Raw genomic sequence first — 18,759 nt, forward strand, 5'->3', positions numbered from 1 at the left:
CCTCGTTCTTTTCTCCGGCATAATCGAAGTTTGACGCGAAGAAGTGATGAGGGGAAACCTGCGGGTGTAGTTGTACTACCATATGTTTCTGAACTTTCGGAAACTTTAAAACGCCTGCTTGGCGACTTTAATTTTCAGGTTTTTGAACGTCCGGTCGTCACCCTACGTTCCTTAATATCGCACCCAAAAGACCGCATGCACGACAAGCTCGACACGAGGGGTGTGGTCTACAGTATTCCCTGCGGTGGTTGCAGCGGCGTATACATTGGTGAAACTGGCCGTGCGCTAAGAACAAGATTAAAAGAGCACCAAAGGGACGTGAGAAACCATGAGGAAAAAACGGCTCTTTCGCAACATGTGGCCGAATCAGGACATGCGGTGGACTTTACAAAAACGATCATTTTGGAACGCGAGTCCGATAGGCACAAGAGGATGTTTTTAGAGTCGTTAAACATCAATACGCATGCGTCATCACTCAATGACAAGAAACAAACTCTGTTTCCACCGGTTTATCGACACTTGCTAGAGAAAAATTATGCCGATAGACATTACGCACTTCAAAAACAGTGATAAAACCGTGCGGTTAGTGATAAGTATACTGTGCAGGTGTGTTCGCCCTTATCGCTTTTTCGTTGTTTCACTTCTTTCGTTTTAGCGTTTCTGTTTATGTGCCTCAAATCGTCCACTGTGGTAGACTTAGATACTTCCTCCTGATGAAGGCTGTTGCATAATAGCCGAAACGTCGAGAAACGTAAATACAATAAAGTTTGCCAGAAGAGCAGTATTAAGCAATAAATATGCCTGGCAGCATCAGTAACAATTTATTTAAAGAAGTTAAAGACACGTATGGGTCTGATATACTGGGCCAGTTACGAAGATATGTACGTCTAGCCGTGGTCAGTGCACAACATCGAGCGCATCTGCATTTTAATCATGCTTGCTTGAGGGAAAAGGTCTTACCACATAGCCTACGCTTTCGACCTCCGTTGAAATCTTGGGAGGGCAGAAACATAATGCGCAGAGCTGGTTTTCAATTTATAAACCTTCGAATAAGATCATCCCACTTAGCAATTGAACAGAACGCGAAAGAGATGTCGTGGTTACGAAAGAATATGCAAAAGACCCTGCGAGACGATGTGTGGGCAAAGATGAACGCTTATGCCGAGATTGGCGGTACGAAGGCGTATGAAAGGGGCAAGGAGAAAGGTTTACTGCGGTTAATGATGTTATGCAAGAAGGAATCCACACAACAAAGGCCTACAACGGATAACGCGAAATGGGTTATAAATCTCTCTAGTCGCACGCTCACACCTATGCAATCACACGTACTATCCCTCGGTTTGAACTATGCGATCGCGGAATCCCACGTGCCTTGGAAACAGGTGGTTGCTTCAGTGGAGAAAGGTATCGCTCACCAGCCAGCCCACATAAGGTCATTGATACAGAGCAAGGTCGTGAACTGCATTAGAAGCCATCGCCGTGTGCAGCACAACTTGTCACGCGAAGAATACGTCGCTGTGAAGCAGTTACGTGAAGATGAGAACATTGTGATTGTCCCCGCTGACAAAGGGAACGTTACCGTTGTCTTAGATAGAGAAGTTTACGACGACAAACTCAATGTTATGTTGAGAGACAAAGAAACTTACCGCGAAGTAAAACGGGACCCATGTCATGCTGTAGAGCGGAGGGTCAATGAGATAGTTGGACGCCTATACAGGGACAGACAGGTGTTGTCAATGAGAGAATTTTTCGAATTGCACAGTACAGATGGTCGGACCCCCAGGCTATATGGATTGCCCAAAATTCACAAGCCAGGTGTCCCTTTACGGCCGATAGTTTCGTTTATCGGATCGCCAACATATAATCTGGCTAGACACGTGGCACAGTTTTTGGTGCCCCTGGTGGGGAAGACGGATAAAACCGTTAAGAATTCTGCCAGTTTTGTTACGCAGATAAAAGAGCTGTGTGTGCACGAAGAAGAGGAAATGGTGTCTTTTGATGTGGTTTCCTTGTTTACCAACGTACCGGTAAAGCTAGCGGTGGACGAAGCAGCGGAGAGACTACGCATGGACGAGACATTGGAACAACGTTGCTCGTGGCCGTTGTCGGACATTGTGCATTGTCTTGAGTTGTGCCTGGATGCAACCTATCTTGCCTTTAGAGGTAAATTTTATAAACAAATTTTTGGTACTGCTATGGGATCCCCACTTTCCGTTGTGGTCGCAAACATTGCCATGGAATCGGTTGAGAACAGGGCGTTGGCAACGTTTGTTAACCCTCCTAGTTTTTGGAGACGTTATGTGGACGACACATTCGTGGTCGTACGACGGGATGACGTCCAATCACTGCTCACGCATCTTAACTCCATTGAACCGAGCATCGGGTTCACAATGGAGCGCGAGCGAGGGGGTGAGTTGTCATTTTTAGACGTTCTGGTTCGGAAAGAAGATCAGGGGACTCTCTCTACAAGGGTGTACCGCAAGCCCACCCATTCCTACAGGTACCTGTCGTTTCGCTCGGCGCACCCGATCGCACACAAGAGGGCGGTAGTACGCTCGTTACATAATCGTGCCGAATCATTGATAACTGATGACGCTGAACGAGAGCAAGAGGTGGGTTATGTTAATAAAGCCCTTCTTGCTAACGGTTATCCTCGTTCTTTTCTCCGGCATAATCGAAGTTTGACGCGAAGAAGTGATGAGGGGAAACCTGCGGGTGTAGTTGTACTACCATATGTTTCTGAACTTTCGGAAACTTTAAAACGCCTGCTTGGCGACTTTAATATTCAGGTTTTTGAACGTCCGGTCGTCACCCTACGTTCCTTAATATCGCACCCAAAAAACCGCATGCACGACAAGCTCGACACGAGGGGTGTGGTCTACAGTATTCCCTGCGGTGGTTGCAGCGGCGTATACATTGGTGAAACTGGCCGTGCGCTAAGAACAAGATTAAAAGAGCACCAAAGGGACGTGAGAAACCATGAGGAAAAAACGGCTCTTTCGCAACATGTGGCCGAATCAGGACATGCGGTGGACTTTACAAAAACGATCATTTTGGAACGCGAGTCCGATAGGCACAAGAGGATGTTTTTAGAGTCGTTAAACATCAATACGCATGCGTCATCACTCAATGACAAGAAACAAACTCTGTTTCCACCGGTTTATCGACACTTGCTAGAGAAAAATTATGCCGATAGACATTACGCACTTCAAAAACAGTGATAAAACCGTGCGGTTAGTGATAAGTATACTGTGCAGGTGTGTTCGCCCTTATCGCTTTTTCGTTGTTTCACTTCTTCTTTCGTTTTAGCGTTTCTGTTTATGTGCCTCAAATCGTCCACTGTGGTAGACTTAGATACTTCCTCCTGATGAAGGCTGTTGCATAATAGCCGAAACGTCGAGAAACGTAAATACAATAAAGTTTGCCAGAAGAGCAGTATTAAGCAATAAATATGCCTGGCTGCATCAGTAACAATTGATATTCTCGTTGTTGATTAAATACTGATTTATGTCGTCAGCGTTTGGTCTTTTGCTGATATTTTCTTTTCATGTAGTCTTATTTATTTTGATACAGCATATTTTGTTTCGCGTGATAGGTGAGCAAGAAACACAATATTATTTCTCCTTGGCCCACTATACGAGTCTACTGATCAAGTAGTTTTTAAAGCATTGGTAACCGAGTTCACATCTGTGATTAACTTCCGTCATTTTGGTTCATTATCAATGAACGCGGGTTTTTCATTCCTAATTTAATAATTGCAGCCACCTGCCCTTTCAGGTCCCATCTCACAATTAAATCCCAAAAATTTAGTTTTGGAGGTAATTTGTCTGCATGCACCTGGTGACAATTTCTCTTGTGAAGGGTAACTACTATTGCTCAACAGAAAAAAAATGTATCCAAATTAGGACAGCACACGGTGAGGTTTCGCAAATAATTCTAAACAAAGTCTGTACATAAGGGGATTAACACAAAATCAAAAATGTTTAAATTTCTTGTGACGCAATTTTCCACAAAAAAACACCTTAATATTTTTGGTACTTTTTAAACCAGATTTTCAACAACACCTGAAAAAGGCGCCACCAATGGACTGCCTGACTAAAGCCCTGAAAAAGGCTGTAAGGAATTCGGCTGGTTATAATTGAAAACATTTCTACAAGCAATTGTTCACGACCAATACGAGACGCAATGCGTATTTGCCTAAAGATTAAACGTTTTACTGATTTAGTTACTACTGAATAATTCTGTCGATCGCCCACCCAATTATTAATATGTTGTGCGTTGTTTTGGTGCCTTCATGGAGTCTTTAGGAACATTCCCTGTGTGGATTTTATTTTTCATACACCCAGATTTTAGAAGAGAAGCGGCAATTACTTTGAACATTTCACGCTATCCGGCATTATTGAGGGGCATTGGTGGCAAACGCCCATTTTTTTTAATTTGGATCAAACGCTGGTGAATAGCTGACTATGCTACGAGTAAAATTTATGTCTGCTGTGAGGGAGTCGAAAATGCGCCGTCATTTCGACGGGTTTCGCGGTTCATAAGCGTGACGACTGAGTTCTATTGTTTGCAATTTGCGTTAAATTGACGCTCCATTGAATCTCTGTTGTGCTTTGTTTACATCACAAACACAATATAACAATCGTCATTTCATCAATTGATACTTTGCACTTACCAATGTCGTTTCCAACTACACAGCAATATATATTGCATAAATCGCAGCTAAATATTATACCGCAAGATGTCGCACAAACATCGCAAATCGTGTCAATCTGATCGAAAAAATTAAGTTTGGAATTTGCAGGCATTATAGCTATGCCATGCCAATGCGATGGACTAAAGCTTATGCGGGAAAGTTACTGGGGATGAGCGATATTTCATTCTCATCTTAATACAGTTGCATTAGAGCTGATAACGCTATTCTTGGAATGGTGTCACAGTCGCTTAACACTTGTGTGCAGCTTCAGGTTCCATGTAGCTGAGATATTTGTTGTGTAAAAGATTTTGTTTTACCATGATCGTGAAACTATTACTTCAAGTTGCATTTGTTCTCTTATCTGGTTGCTCCAGTGAAGGTCAGTTGATTTATACGATACTGCACTTTTTAGCTATTTGCAACTTATAGAAGATTATCAGATAAACCACCATGTTACAATTGTTTTCAAAACAATATATTGCACTACCAGGCGGGATTCAAATTTTGTGCTGTTTGATAACAACTAACCTTGTTAACAGCGGAAAATTGGAAAATTCCTTAAAAATTCGCTCCCCTCCAAAAAATCCCTGTCTTTGCTTGAACACTTTTTGTAAATTCTCCCGCAATGTGGCAAATTACAAGCAATCAGTGCAATTCATACAATGTGAGTTAACAAACGTTAGCAATGTTTATCAATGTTCAAACATCAACACTAAAACTACACTGCATTGGTGTTTTTGAAATTGTATTTCATAGTCATTTTGTCGTATGACTTCGGCTAACAACTGTCAAATGACATTTGTTGATCGTATAATCGTATGACTTGGGCCAATAAATGACTAATTTACGAACATAGTACTGTACAGTGTTGTAATTATTTGCGGACCTATAATAACTTTAAAGAGGGTTGTAAGGTTAAAAATTGGGTGGGGAATCACCGATTTTTCGTTGTAAATTAAGGTTAGTTGTAAGGTTAGGGCATCTAATGTGCCTGCTAGTGTTAAAGCTAGCACAGTGCCACTGCAACAGCTGCACTGATGAGACCTCACAGGTCGAAACAGTGCGTGTGCACACCCTGTCTGCAGCTTACCAATAAGGTTAGTTGTGATCGAGCATTGCAAAATATGTAGATCTGCATTAGCGCCAATCGTTACGGTGGCTTCCTGGCCTGCGCAATTGCGTAACCCTATGGACTCAAATGCAAGTTTTTCGGTAGTACCTGCGCCGTTGATTTATTACTGTTACTTTGAAAGAAAGATAAATATGTTTGTAACCAAAAAAGGGATTAAATGTGCGGTTACGCCATCAAAAAAACATAAAAATAAACTCTATTTCGCATGCGTTGGCGCGCTATTCCTCTTTATACATTCACGTGCGCAGTTTTTTCTTGAGTCTTACTTGGGTACATGCGTAATATTTGCAACGTGTTTAACAACTAAACTAATTGACTTAACACACATGGAGTTTACATGCCATTGCTACAACGTACACACTAAAAAACATTTCGTCGTTAGATTAACGAAAAATGGCCCTTGTTAGGTAACAATGCACCACGTCAGGAAACATGCCCAGTTAAAGCGAGCTGCGGTGAATAAACGTTGTAGTTGCCTTCGTTTTATAGTTAATGAAGTAGTCAATATTGACTACCTTGCTGCTTTCCAAGATGTGTAGGTAACGTGTGCTGGCATTTGATGTTGTTAAAGTGAAAGAAGAGTATTTTATGAAGTCAGATCTTATTCAATGAACGTTTCAGAAAAAAGTCGCGGCTCCAAAAATAGAAAAAATTTATATCATACTGATGTGCATCATTTGGTTACTCACATTTTGCATTACATGAACATGGAATATTTAGTGGCACAAGTACATATATTTTATATGCTTTAACGAAAATATACATAATGCAAAAAAGCATATTGGTAACTTTTTAGTATGTACATATTGTTGTTTGGTAAAATGGCATTTTAAGAAATGTATATGCTGACATTTCACACAAAATGTTCTGAACAGTGTTGTTGTTTATTTCACCGCAGGGCAAACGTCTTTAATTGTAAACAACACACTTACCCCTTACCCATATCAAGCTCGTGGAAGTAATGCTGTATTGAAGTCATATGTCAGGAAAACTGCAAGTGGATCTGCAGGCCTCAAGTTTGGTAAAAGTCAAGAAGTAAGTGTTTACTGGAGAATACAGTTTGGTAACATAAACATTACCTTGTCCGTTACTTATGTTATACACATCATAATGACAATCCAGAAGTGTTACATGTTATCACAACACAAGGCAGCCCCACTGTGTAGGCCATTTATAATTGTTATCTTCGCCTTTTCATTTAGCTTATAAGGTTCACTAGCCTTGTAGCCATGCTAGATCAGTCACAAATCGTAATTATAACTATTATTCTGTACTTAATCTTAAACAAAGTGCTGCTCTCCAACTGCTGGTGTGCTGGTGTCACCTATAAATGACAAAGTACATTTTATTGATATCTATGCATTGATATGGTGATGTTTCAAGTTCCACATTATCTGTCCAGGTAGTTGGGATGGTGTGGTACTACTTACTGTGCAGCAAAGAAATCATTTAAAAACTTGGTTCAAGTTCTTTATATATTATCTTCATTCTGTTTCGCAATGATTGTTGAAAAAAAAAACTCCCTGATTTTGCTGATACAATGTGCAACCAAATTAGTGGAATTGGTACAGGAGAGTCCCAAAACAAATAAAACATATTGACTCTTTGTTTGTCATATGTACTGCCAAGCAGGATTTTGATCAGTAGGTGGAGTCACAAACAATCTAGATTTAACCTACTACGAACCACAATATCTCAGCATGTAGTATGTGGGTCCCGGAAAGCCCAGGATTGTGAAACCTGGAGGCTTAACTTTTTTGTTTTCCAAACTGCCAACAAGGGCAGTGAAGCATTTTATTTAACCTCCATTTTCAAGTTTAATTTAAAGTAAAAAAGTCTAATCCACACTTTGGCTGGCAATTTTCTACACAAATTAAACCATACCTGTGGAATAAATGAAACACTACATTTAGCTTGCAGGACACACTTTGGAAACCCTTGATGTAAATTGTCTTTGTGTTCCTATTTTAAAATATGAGACAAATTGTATGAATGTTTTGAAACAATTGTGTTGTTGTTTTACAGACAATCGCCTTTGTTTATAATGGTCCAGCAATATGCAGAAACCAATCCGAAACATTGGCAAATATTAAACGAAGGTATGTCTAGTACTGTAGAATAACTTTTAGCACTTTCAAAAATTTTAGTGGTGTTGTAAAATTGAAAAAAAAAAGTCATGTCGTTAAACAAAAGTATGATGAAATAACCATATGTGCAGTTTTGTGTGCTAATTTCTAGGAAATTATTGTTTATTGCTGGCACAGAGTGGTAAATTTAGAATACCAAATGTCACTGAAACAGGTGCAGAAATATGTTAAGTGACATAAACGATGAAAGTTATCACTATCCAGTTACTTTTTTGGTTTTGAAGTTTATTCTTGAAACTGGTAGTTAAGAATCATTGTTTTGTAAAATGTTTCAATCTCATTGTCTTGGGTTGACATGTTTTCTTTTACACAATCTTCACGTGTAGCCGCTTGCAATAGCTAAATATTATTAAAGTTTTCGCTGATGGTACAGTCCTAGCTTAGTGTGTGTTGGCAAACAAAAGGCCCAAAACTTAAAGCATACCAAATTCCTGGTAAAGTTTAGGTATTTGTATATATATTTTGTCAAGCTTGTAAACTTCTCTTGGTCTTTAAGTTAGTCAATCCAACTACAATTTCCAACATAACATTAGACCTTATTTATATTCAAATAGAATACAAGCATAAAGCATTAACATAAACATATAGCAAACACATCCTAACAAGTAGAATACTAAACACTGACACAAACAAGTACATACTCCTACTGAATAGGATAACTGACAGCTCATGCATGTTGCCACAAACATAAAAATTGGTCGTGCAATATATGTGATAAAAAGAAAAGAAAATGGAAGTTAGTTTAAAGAAAGTCGTTAAAAAATCAAAACTAAGCCAAGGTTTGCTTTGACCAGTATGGCCGGTTATCAGTTAAGTGCATTATAAAACTCTCTGCCCACTAAGTAAGTCCAAAACATGTATTGTATTGTCATAGGCATGTTGAAGTCAATTTGATTTTGTCAATATAAAATTGGGACTTTTGAAATTGCTTCTTGGAGAAGTTGTGATTTTAAAAGTTTTTGCAACACAATTCCAAATGCAAGTTATGTATCTTCTATCTAACAGCATATTTTGAATATATATGAATTTAATGACATTACAGATGTGAATATTCCACCACTGGGCAATTCTATTTTTTCACTACAACATTCTACAACGTGATGTCAAACTATTCCCTCTTGGGGTGGCAATTTGCTGGAATTTGGACTTGGTCTAACTTTAGTGTTACAGGTGTAAAAATACAAATATGATTAGTTTAGTGCTCTAATTTACAATAACCACTTATTGGCGTTTAAACAGTATTATTCTACAAGGAATGATTTTAAAGCTACATGAACCCCTGAAACTAAACATACTATGAGGCTGCTGCATGGTGCCTGGAACGCTGAAATAATGAAATTATTTCCTGAGAGCTGCATTGCAGCAATTAAACATGCCTGGCAGCATCAGTGATTTAAATATACTATTTTGTGTTTGTATTTACAACACCTTTTCGACACAGATTGTCCATCCAATTCATCACAAAATGGCCCTAACATCAATGCAATTGTTTACAATTACCAAGCAAGTGGAGTTTTTGTTTGTCCAAATGGCCAAGAGTTGTTTTACAGCAACTCAACTCCTGGTATCAGGGATACAATTTGTCAAAATGATGCAACATGGTTTGGAGCTGATGGGTTGGAATGTTGGTCAGGTAATATGAGGATACTGTGCAGGGTGGTTACATGTCATTGAATAAGTTTAAGTTTATAAAAGAAGCTGCTCAAATCACCACTCTACTATTGGTATATTTCTAGTGTAACATGATAAAGCAGACTGCTTGGATGGTAAAAAAGTGGCGTTATGATTAAAAAGAAAGCCACAAATTATACATGTTTGCATATGTATGAGTTCTTTTGTCAATGTGGAATGGTAGTACAATCATTCTACAAGGATTGATTTTAAAGCTACGGTACATGAACCACTAAAAACTAAATATACTATGAGGCTGCTGCATGGTGGGTGAAATGTTGATATAACGAAATTATTGCCTGAAGAGCCATATTGCAGCAATAACACATGCCTGGCAGCATCAGTAATTTAAAGATACTCTTTTGTGTTTGTATTTACAATACCTTTTCGAAACAGATTGTCCATCCAATTCATCACAAAATGGCCCTAACATCAATGCAATTGTTTAGCCCTTTGACATTTTCATAAACACCACAACACTTTAACACTTTTGCTAAAATGAACATCTGTAATGTATACCATGTGGACGTTTTAGTCTGTGGTTGCAAAACATGTGATCTGTATTACAGCACCAATTGCAACTGTAACAGGGAGTTTTAATGGAAAAGAGGGAAGTACTGTGGGGATGGGATGTTTTTTTATGGAATCATTTCCACCTGCTTATGAATATATTTTTGAAGATGATCGTGGAAACCATACCCACAAAGTTGTAAGATAATTCTTTAAGTGCAGCTTCATGCAGTTTAGGTTAATAAATATAATTTCTATTTCAAAAAATATGTGACTGGTCCTCAAAAAATATAAATGTATTTACATAAATAAGTACATTAGTTGGAAGCAGCTAATATAATAAAATTTAATCTTATGATATTTTATTTTATCAGCCTTTTTTATTCAGAATGAAACAGTTAATCTAACTCTTACTCGTGAGATGAATGGAAAAACAGTTCGATGTCAAGCTGTTTCAAAATACACAAAAATAAAAAACAACATGGGATGGTCACAGCCACAAAGATTGAATGTAACTTGTAAGTTTAGCAAATATTTATTTTATAGATCAGTGGCTCTTAACCTGGGTTCGATCGAACCTCTGGGCTTCGATGGTGACGTTTCAGGGATTTGACGAAGGTCCAATGATTCACAAAAACTCAACAAACATTTGAATCATATTTTTCTTTTAAATTAATTCCAGGACCTATTTAGTTTGAAACTTAAATGGGCTTAAATTTAGTTTTATAACTTAAATAGGCACGGGTAGGTTAGATTGTAACCATAATTTAACTTCTGTGATGTAACAATGAACATGACAACTATTTGTACTCGCATGAGTTTAAGATAGTAATTGCTGAGCACTTGGCGTGAATTGGAAATTGTTCGTAATCATGGCTGACATAAACAAACTGCACAAATGAACATTTTGAAACATATTTTTGCATGCTGTGGTGTAATCAATAGACATTGCAGTCTCTAGGCTAAATATGTGCATTGTTGTTGGAATTTGTACACAGAAATAAGATTATATGTGAATCTTTTCTGTTTTGGTACATTCCTAGGTTATATCATATTGCAAATAACTGGTGCAGATTCTGGTCCGGTTCACAAAAAAAATGGGCTCTCGTTTTCAGCTGCGGTTTGACAGTTATTTTCTGGTGGCATTGGTGTACTGCGAATTTAAAGCTCACCCTGGCGTCCTAAATATGAATTAATATGCGAATTCTTGGACATGTAATTTCTATCCATCTTGAAACAATTGCATTTTTAACTGCCGTAAACGAAAAACATAATAGCCCTGCATGCGAAAGTGACACAGTAACCCAAATTCAATAAAATTGTGTTGGATTGATTTTAGTTCCTGTTCCATTTCGTTTGCTTTTTATGCTTAACTTATTCTTTATGTTATCAGGGTTCGATTAATGCTTGCAGAGGATCCAAGGGATTGAAAAAAAAAAAGTTAAGAACCAATGGTATAGACTGTCAAATTCCACCATTACTATACAAGGCTTACTTAAACAAACCATTACATTCTTCTGCAATCTATGGCAGTATAAGCATATTGTGCCAGTTAAATCAAATCTCAATAAATAATGTGGTTGGCGATTTGACAATCAACATTTGTTTTAAAATTAAAATATATTTGTCTTTTGGTATTTGTTGTATTCAAATCCACCATCAATTTCAAACATCGCTGTGCTGGGACCAATTTAGGAACTTGAAAACCAATATATTATTCTGTGAAATACCACTATAAACCTAAACTGCTTTGTGTATTTAAATCTCCAATCCACATGTGTTTGGTCTTATGTTGTCTAGCTAGAGTTTTCTGCATCATTCCTATTCAGGACTTCAACAATAACAGTTGATGGCAACATAATTGATAAAACAATGTAGCCTCGGATCCAAAGTGATTCTGTATTTGTTATATACTGTAGCCTACCACAGTTATCTTAACAGAATATAGCGTTGGTGTTAGTGAGGGTAGTATTTCAATTAAAAATGTTTCACAAACTGATAGTGGTACATATGCGATGAGTCTTCTGATCAAAACTTTCCAATCTTCAGTTGTTTGAAAATGGAATAATATTTTTTTAGACAATCTTTAAAATTGAAGTTTAAATCTGAATTCTGTCTGAAAAATGACATTTGTAAGAAGTTTATAAACAAGAGCTGAATTGAACATGAATTTATGTGTTTGTTGAAAAAAACAAATTTGATATAAATTAACAAGTTCTCTCATGCGAAAATATTGTTCAAATTCCAAACTTCTAAATTGCAATTAAATGTGTTTTAAGATGAATGGGTACTAATACATATTTCACAAGATTTTGTTTGTTATGTTCAGATCCACCATCAATTTCAATCCACATCACTGCACAGGGGTTATTTCAACACACTGAAAACCAATATATTATTTTGCAAAACACCAGTATAAGCTTAAATTGCTCTGTGGATTCAAACCCCCAATCCCAATGTGTTTGGTCATATAATAGCTTGAATGAAAGAAACAATTCATGCAACATAAGCAGATCATTTAGTAATTCAACAAATGCAACTTGTCAAGCCAATAATGGTATTGGTAATTCTAGCAGAACAACCATTTCAATTGTTTCTGTTCCAACATTTAGTAAGTCAGTTTTGAAGTTTCTTTTTGAATTTAGACATTTCTTTCTTTAAAACATTATTCAGGACAACCAAAGATAACAGTTAATGGTGAAACAGTTAATAACAATGCAACAAAGCTTCTCAATGAAAGCAATGCTGTTAAATATAAATGTACTGTTGACTACCAAAGTTATCTTGGTACAATCTTTAAATGGACAAAAGATGGGATTGATGTTAAGTTAGATGTGAATGGTAATAGCATTTTATCCAAAAATGTTACACCAAATGACACTGGTACATATGTATGCAAGTCTTCTGATGTGTTTGGGAGTTTCCAAACAAGGATTAACATTGATGTTCAGTGTAAGTTTGCACCATAGAAAGTTTGCATGTGGTGATAATTTGAAATAGTTTTTCCATTCAAATCTGCATGTTTTCGTATTTCTCTTAAAAACAGAGTGTTGTTTGGCATGTTGCGTAAATAATTTGTTTTGGAAACTATTGCAAAATGTAGCATTCAGTAGAAATCTTAACTAACCCAAATTGTTCTGTATAAGATTAACTACACCTTTGTTTGTATTGAAGGATAACTGTGCTAGTGTTTGGTATCTGGTGAATGAATAAATTATCATTAAATAATTTGTTTTCTGTTTTATGTCTTGCTTAACCTGTTAATAACTGGGTGTTTAGTGAAGGTTTCTATTGGTTGCATTAGTTCTATTCCAAACACAAGTTCATATTTTTTGCAACCTACTTCTGTATTCCAAGCATAACATTAGACATTTCATCGTGGAACAGTTTTTTTGCAATAATTACTGCAACTGTTTCTTTATCTTTTTTTCCCATGAAAAACCTTTACATTTAAACCTTTACCTTGTGTAGCAATTACTTTTCACAACACTCAGGAAATAGCAACTAATAATCTATTAGGTTGTTTTTTCTTATGTTTTTGTGTTTATTTTCAGTTCTTAATCTGAAAACATGAAATAACACCCGAGGATGTCACCTAACATGTATAATATTAAAATTTGCAAAAATTCCATTACTTGCTTTAGAATCAGAAAAAGCTAGAAACTCTTTTGCTACAAGTAGCAGATTTTTTCCCTATTAAACAATTTGTGCTATATGTGCATTAAAGCCAATGAATGATTTACCACTTAGCACAATGCTAATGATAACAATTAGACAATTGATAAATCATGTGTCAATTAACATTTGTTTAAACTATTTGAAATGATAATTGCATATTTTTTGTAATTGTGCTAATGTTATCTTTACAAGTTAATTAATTTTATAGACCAACCATACACTGACAGCAATTTGAACTGCCAACCAAACCAACCATGTGATATTACTGTGTATTCAAACCCTCCACCTAATGCATCTGTTTTAATGTCACCAGGTTTGTAATGCTTGAATACTTGCCATATCTTAACATTTGATTTATAAAATTATTTTTAGGAGGTGGAAATGAAACACTTGCATGGTTGTCTAGTACTCCACCGGTTTACACATATCAAATTAAGGTATATTATGTTGTTAAACAGTAGGGAATCATTTATTTGTTCTTGTAAGTTGCATTAAAGGTAGTATAATATTAAACGAACGTTTATCTTAAATCCCAAAATGGTTGGTTTACTTTAGTTGATGCCAGTTACCGATACTTATTTAATACAAAATGTGCCCATAAGGTTGACTTAAAGAATAGATGCAGGAAAATGTGATAATTTAACATATATCCCAAAATAAATTTAAAATAATTTAGTTTTATTGCTGCATGTTGAAAGTAGTGCAACAAACTATGCACAGTGAGTTCTTTGTAATCCTAGTTTGGTTATTTTGCTGTAGAAGCCAGCAGGAACCTACACTTTGCATGTTACAAATTCAATTGGAACAAGCTTGATTACAATAACTGTGCCTGCAATCACTACCAGACAACTGAGAATGTTTATTGGAATATCTGTAGCAGCTGTTGTTGATGTGATTCTTGCAATAATACTTGCAGTAGTTTGTTACAAAAGATCAACAGGTAAGTGTGAAATTGTAACAAGTTTCATGATGTTGGGTTATTAAACCCAGAGTTTTGTTTCATATTATATTGTTAACTTGCAGGTAACAAAATGAAAGGAACACCTGCAAAGGTTTCGCAGAAAGCACCTGTTTATTTGGACACACATGTGTATGAAAACACACCTGAGTATCAGAATGTGGCAACTTATCAAAATACAACTGTAAACCAAAGTGCATCAGCATATGAAACATTTGGTCCAAGTTAAGAAACACTTTAACTGCAGATTTGAGAGAGAATGCGAATGTACTGAACACTACTACATTCTGGATTTATATTTGGTTTAAGTAGATTTAAACTTAAACTTTGTGTTTGACTTCTCTGCTAAATGGATTTGTGCAAGTTATTATAGTGCACTGTTTTTGTGTTTTGTATTATGTAAGATCATCAATCATTTGAGTGGTAAAATGTAGCATTTTTTCATTTCTGATTGATTTTAAAGCTGGTTCGAAAATTTTTGAAAAGTCGTAGATTGAAACTTACTGATAATCCGAGCAAAACCATTCTCTTCCTTATACTGCTAGGTTAAATTTTTACCTCACGGAAGAGAACACTCTCCTTTTGTTTTCAAGATTATTTTCCTGTGTAAACTTACAATGTTGTAAGAAAACCGTGGCCAGCCTGTGCTTCCAAAAAGATATTTATGTTGATTCTCGTTTGGAATAATCCCCGACCGGTTTGTTTTCTATTCGTGTTTTCCTGACAGTTCATAACGTTTTCACTTATTGTCCATCAATGTGTGTTTCTAATATTTTATAAATGAATGTGATCTTCGTTGCGTTGAGTTTCTATAACAAGGATTTTTCTACCGCCAACCTATAGTAAGCAATAGGAGAATAGGCGGAAATTAAGTGATTCATTACAAAGAGGTTTTGAAACCAGGAACATTTTCTTGTTCTCAGGTAAATGACCAACAATGTAGAAATTTAAACAGCACCCGACGGATTTACAACTGAAAATTACAACGATATCGAATAAATATTCTTTCTTTGTAACTTTTAGATTCCTAAAACGTTGTATGCAAGAATGACATGTGACGCCGTATGTGTACAATATACCTAGTTTGGGGTTCAAGTCCGCACCAACAAGGGTGTCTGATATTCCTTACCAATTTAACTTGCCTAGTTTCTCCTGGCGATTTATTAGAAACAGTTTTCCCGAAACCAACCACCCAAAATATCTACACAAAGGTCGATACACAATACAAATTTTCATAATACTCGAAAGTATTTGTACTCACTCAAGGTTATTGTCCAAATATTGAATCAAATGCAGTGTCAAAATGTAGACTATTTGTTACACTGACGTCGAAATTTCTATAGATTACGCAACGTGATATAACGAACGTGTGCTTTGATGTTTGTGCAGTCGTTGCATGTGTAAATAACTCTAAGGGTCTCAGAGATATTTAACAGGGTCTCGATGGCCTGAGCGGTTATTGAGTCTCTTTGATGGTTAAACCTGCTTCTGCCCCGTTCTATAAAGCACCCAGAACCAAGATCTCTTCCCGAATAATTGTATTCATTTCTGTTATCTTCTTCATTACGACGGTACATTACAACCTTCAATACAACGTTGTTAGGATGCCAGCAAATAGAATGGCGAAAACTAGACTAGACTTGACTGCATTTACCGGTAAAAACTGGGCTCTTTAACGCTCTCCATTATGAGAGCTGATTGGTCAATAATGTCACGTGATATCATGAGGCGCTTGAAGTAATATAATACAAGAACATAGGTGTGATGTGACATAAGCATAGGAGAACATTTTATGTGGTAAACAGGATGTTCAATGAATCACTTTACTCGCGAACATTCGATGAATTTATCATATGGGCCGCAGTATGGGATTATGCAGTGCATGTGCAAAGCGCTGGCCTCTGTGACGTATGTTACACACGCAAGATATTACGCAATACAAGCACTGTTTTCTGTGACGTATGTTACACATGTTCCTACTTTCCCATACTTAAAAGACTTTTGGACGATTTTATAGCCTATAATGTATTGTATAAAAATTCCGTTTTATCTGCCTCTTACACGTCATAACTTGTTTGGTTTGACAGCTTTGGCTTTAACTTCTCGAAATAGCGTATCGTATTTTTGTGCACACTGTTGTAATTTTCCCCGATTTATGGCGATTAAATCCATTGCTACAATCACTGTGCCGCTTACTGTGTGATTAAACTAAGGTGATCAATATGAAGTAGCGTTTTTACGTTAAAACAACGTGCTTGGTGACAAATACGCGAAAGGTGGTGGTTTACAGGCAAGGACTTCTTTCCTTTATAGCACTTTCGTGTTGGCAGGAAAGCAAATATGCGCATTGTGTGTTTTGTTCTCCTGGCTATCCACCACCTTCTTTGCTCAAAAGTTACCAATGTAATAGGTTTAACACGGAGCTAAAGCTTTGGAGATTGCACAAACATAGTTTTTTAATACGCACCGTGATGCATTTTATCCGACCGGATTATGCAATGAATGGCTTCACTTTTGGCATAAGAAACAACACAGTGTCACAAATACTTTTTAGTTTGCAAAAAAAACAGGGTGTATCATTAGACCAAAACGACTTAGTTGTCGTTTATTAAATTCCTACATGTGATTCAAGGACATTGATTACTATGCTAAGTTTGAATCATCGTATAACGCAGCATTTAATTGCTGTGATTAATACTTGGTTGTCACTGGATAGGGTCGTTTCTACAATGCGCGCTGATGAACCCAACATATGTCTCGACATTACAGTCAACCAGGAAGCATTTCTATTAAATGTCAACGCCTCTCAAAGCGTTTCAAGGAGTGCGATGACGTCAGGCTTTATTATATTGCACAGTGGTCACATAAATATTTGGTACGCACATTTCCATCCCAGTTTGTTGTTAAATTGTTTTCTCCGCAAAAAATTCACAAGCTAGCCCTAAATAAATAATGTACTGCGCCATTTGTAAGCCACAAAGCTTGTTTAATTGGTTTTAATTAATTATTTGACGTAATAATGTCACATATACAGGATATGTACAGGAAAACTAGGAAATGGTCATACATAAGTTTATGTGTTGTTTGCTAAGGCATAAGGGAGTTGTGTAAAATGCTTATAATACACATGGTTCGTGTACAGGGTGGATATGGGTGTTTAAACAATCGGCTACTTTCACTTTCTCGGTGAGGTTTATTTAGAATTCAGGTTCACCGTATTTGTCACCGCACAATTGCGACAGAGTTATGTCTGTCACGTAGACAAATTTTTAGACCAAATCTGGAATATCTCGGCACTTTTTCCCATTTACAGTAACGCGAATTTTAACATCAAATTCAGGGCACATCCGGCAAAATTTTACCACCCAAACATTGTTTCAAGTTGAATAACCCTTCATTTATTGTGGATAAAGGGTTATTCGTATCTGACGATGGTTTCATATGAAACAGATTTTCGTAAACTTTGGAAAAAATTCGCACTAAACACAACTTCGTTTTTTTAAATACAAACACGAATAGTTGTGAAACCAAGTGAAACGTAGCTAATATATGGTTTGTTGTGATACTAAAAGCTCTTTCAGTTGTCCATATACCGCCTTAAATCATGTACTACGTCACGCCGTGTTATGGTTATGTATCTCAGAACCGAATATTCCAAATCCAAGAAAAGTGTGCACGGCAGTATAAGAGGTCTCTTGCAATAAATGCAGCATTCTCATCGCCGTCTAGCGGTTATATAATATTCATTTTCAAAAAGTGAATACTAAAAAAACCGTAACAGCCGACCAACTGTACAAATAGGTTAGTTTGTTACGAGTGAACAGATAAAAAAAAACACGTATAGTTAGAAATTATGTTTTTAAGGTCCTCTGCAATAATGACCTGTCGGCTGTTTTGCTTGTTTGCCGGTAAAAATTGCTGAGTCCAGTGACTTATATAGGGACCTAATATTTTCAAAAAATGTTGC

General features: G+C 36.7%; 2 protein-coding genes across 2 annotated transcripts in view; both read left to right on the forward strand.

Annotated features, from left to right (window-relative positions):
• The first annotated feature begins 1,013 nt into the window (after nt 1–1,013).
• On the forward strand, nt 1,014–3,221 carry LOC145899868 (uncharacterized). Its single transcript, XM_082988797.1, has one exon. The coding sequence runs from the start codon at nt 1,014–1,016 to the stop codon at nt 3,219–3,221; it is 2,208 nt and encodes a 735-aa protein (XP_082844923.1).
• Nucleotides 3,222–4,933: 1,712 nt separating this feature from the next.
• The window catches only part of LOC145899869 (uncharacterized), a 194,946-nt gene continuing 181,120 nt past the window's right edge, over nt 4,934–18,759 (forward strand). The window contains exons 1-7 of the mRNA XM_082988798.1: nt 4,934–5,075; nt 6,727–6,863; nt 7,854–7,927; nt 9,018–9,145; nt 9,417–9,608; nt 10,216–10,355; nt 10,545–10,674. Coding sequence (XP_082844924.1) covers nt 5,015–5,075; nt 6,727–6,863; nt 7,854–7,927; nt 9,018–9,145; nt 9,417–9,608; nt 10,216–10,355; nt 10,545–10,674 — 862 coding nt within the window. The 5' untranslated portion in view covers nt 4,934–5,014. The remainder of the gene's footprint in view (nt 5,076–6,726; nt 6,864–7,853; nt 7,928–9,017; nt 9,146–9,416; nt 9,609–10,215; nt 10,356–10,544; nt 10,675–18,759) is intronic.

The sequence above is a fragment of the Ascidia mentula genome, chromosome 4 (genome assembly GCF_947561715.1).
Source record: "Ascidia mentula chromosome 4, kaAscMent1.1, whole genome shotgun sequence".
NCBI lineage: Eukaryota > Metazoa > Chordata > Ascidiacea > Phlebobranchia > Ascidiidae > Ascidia > Ascidia mentula.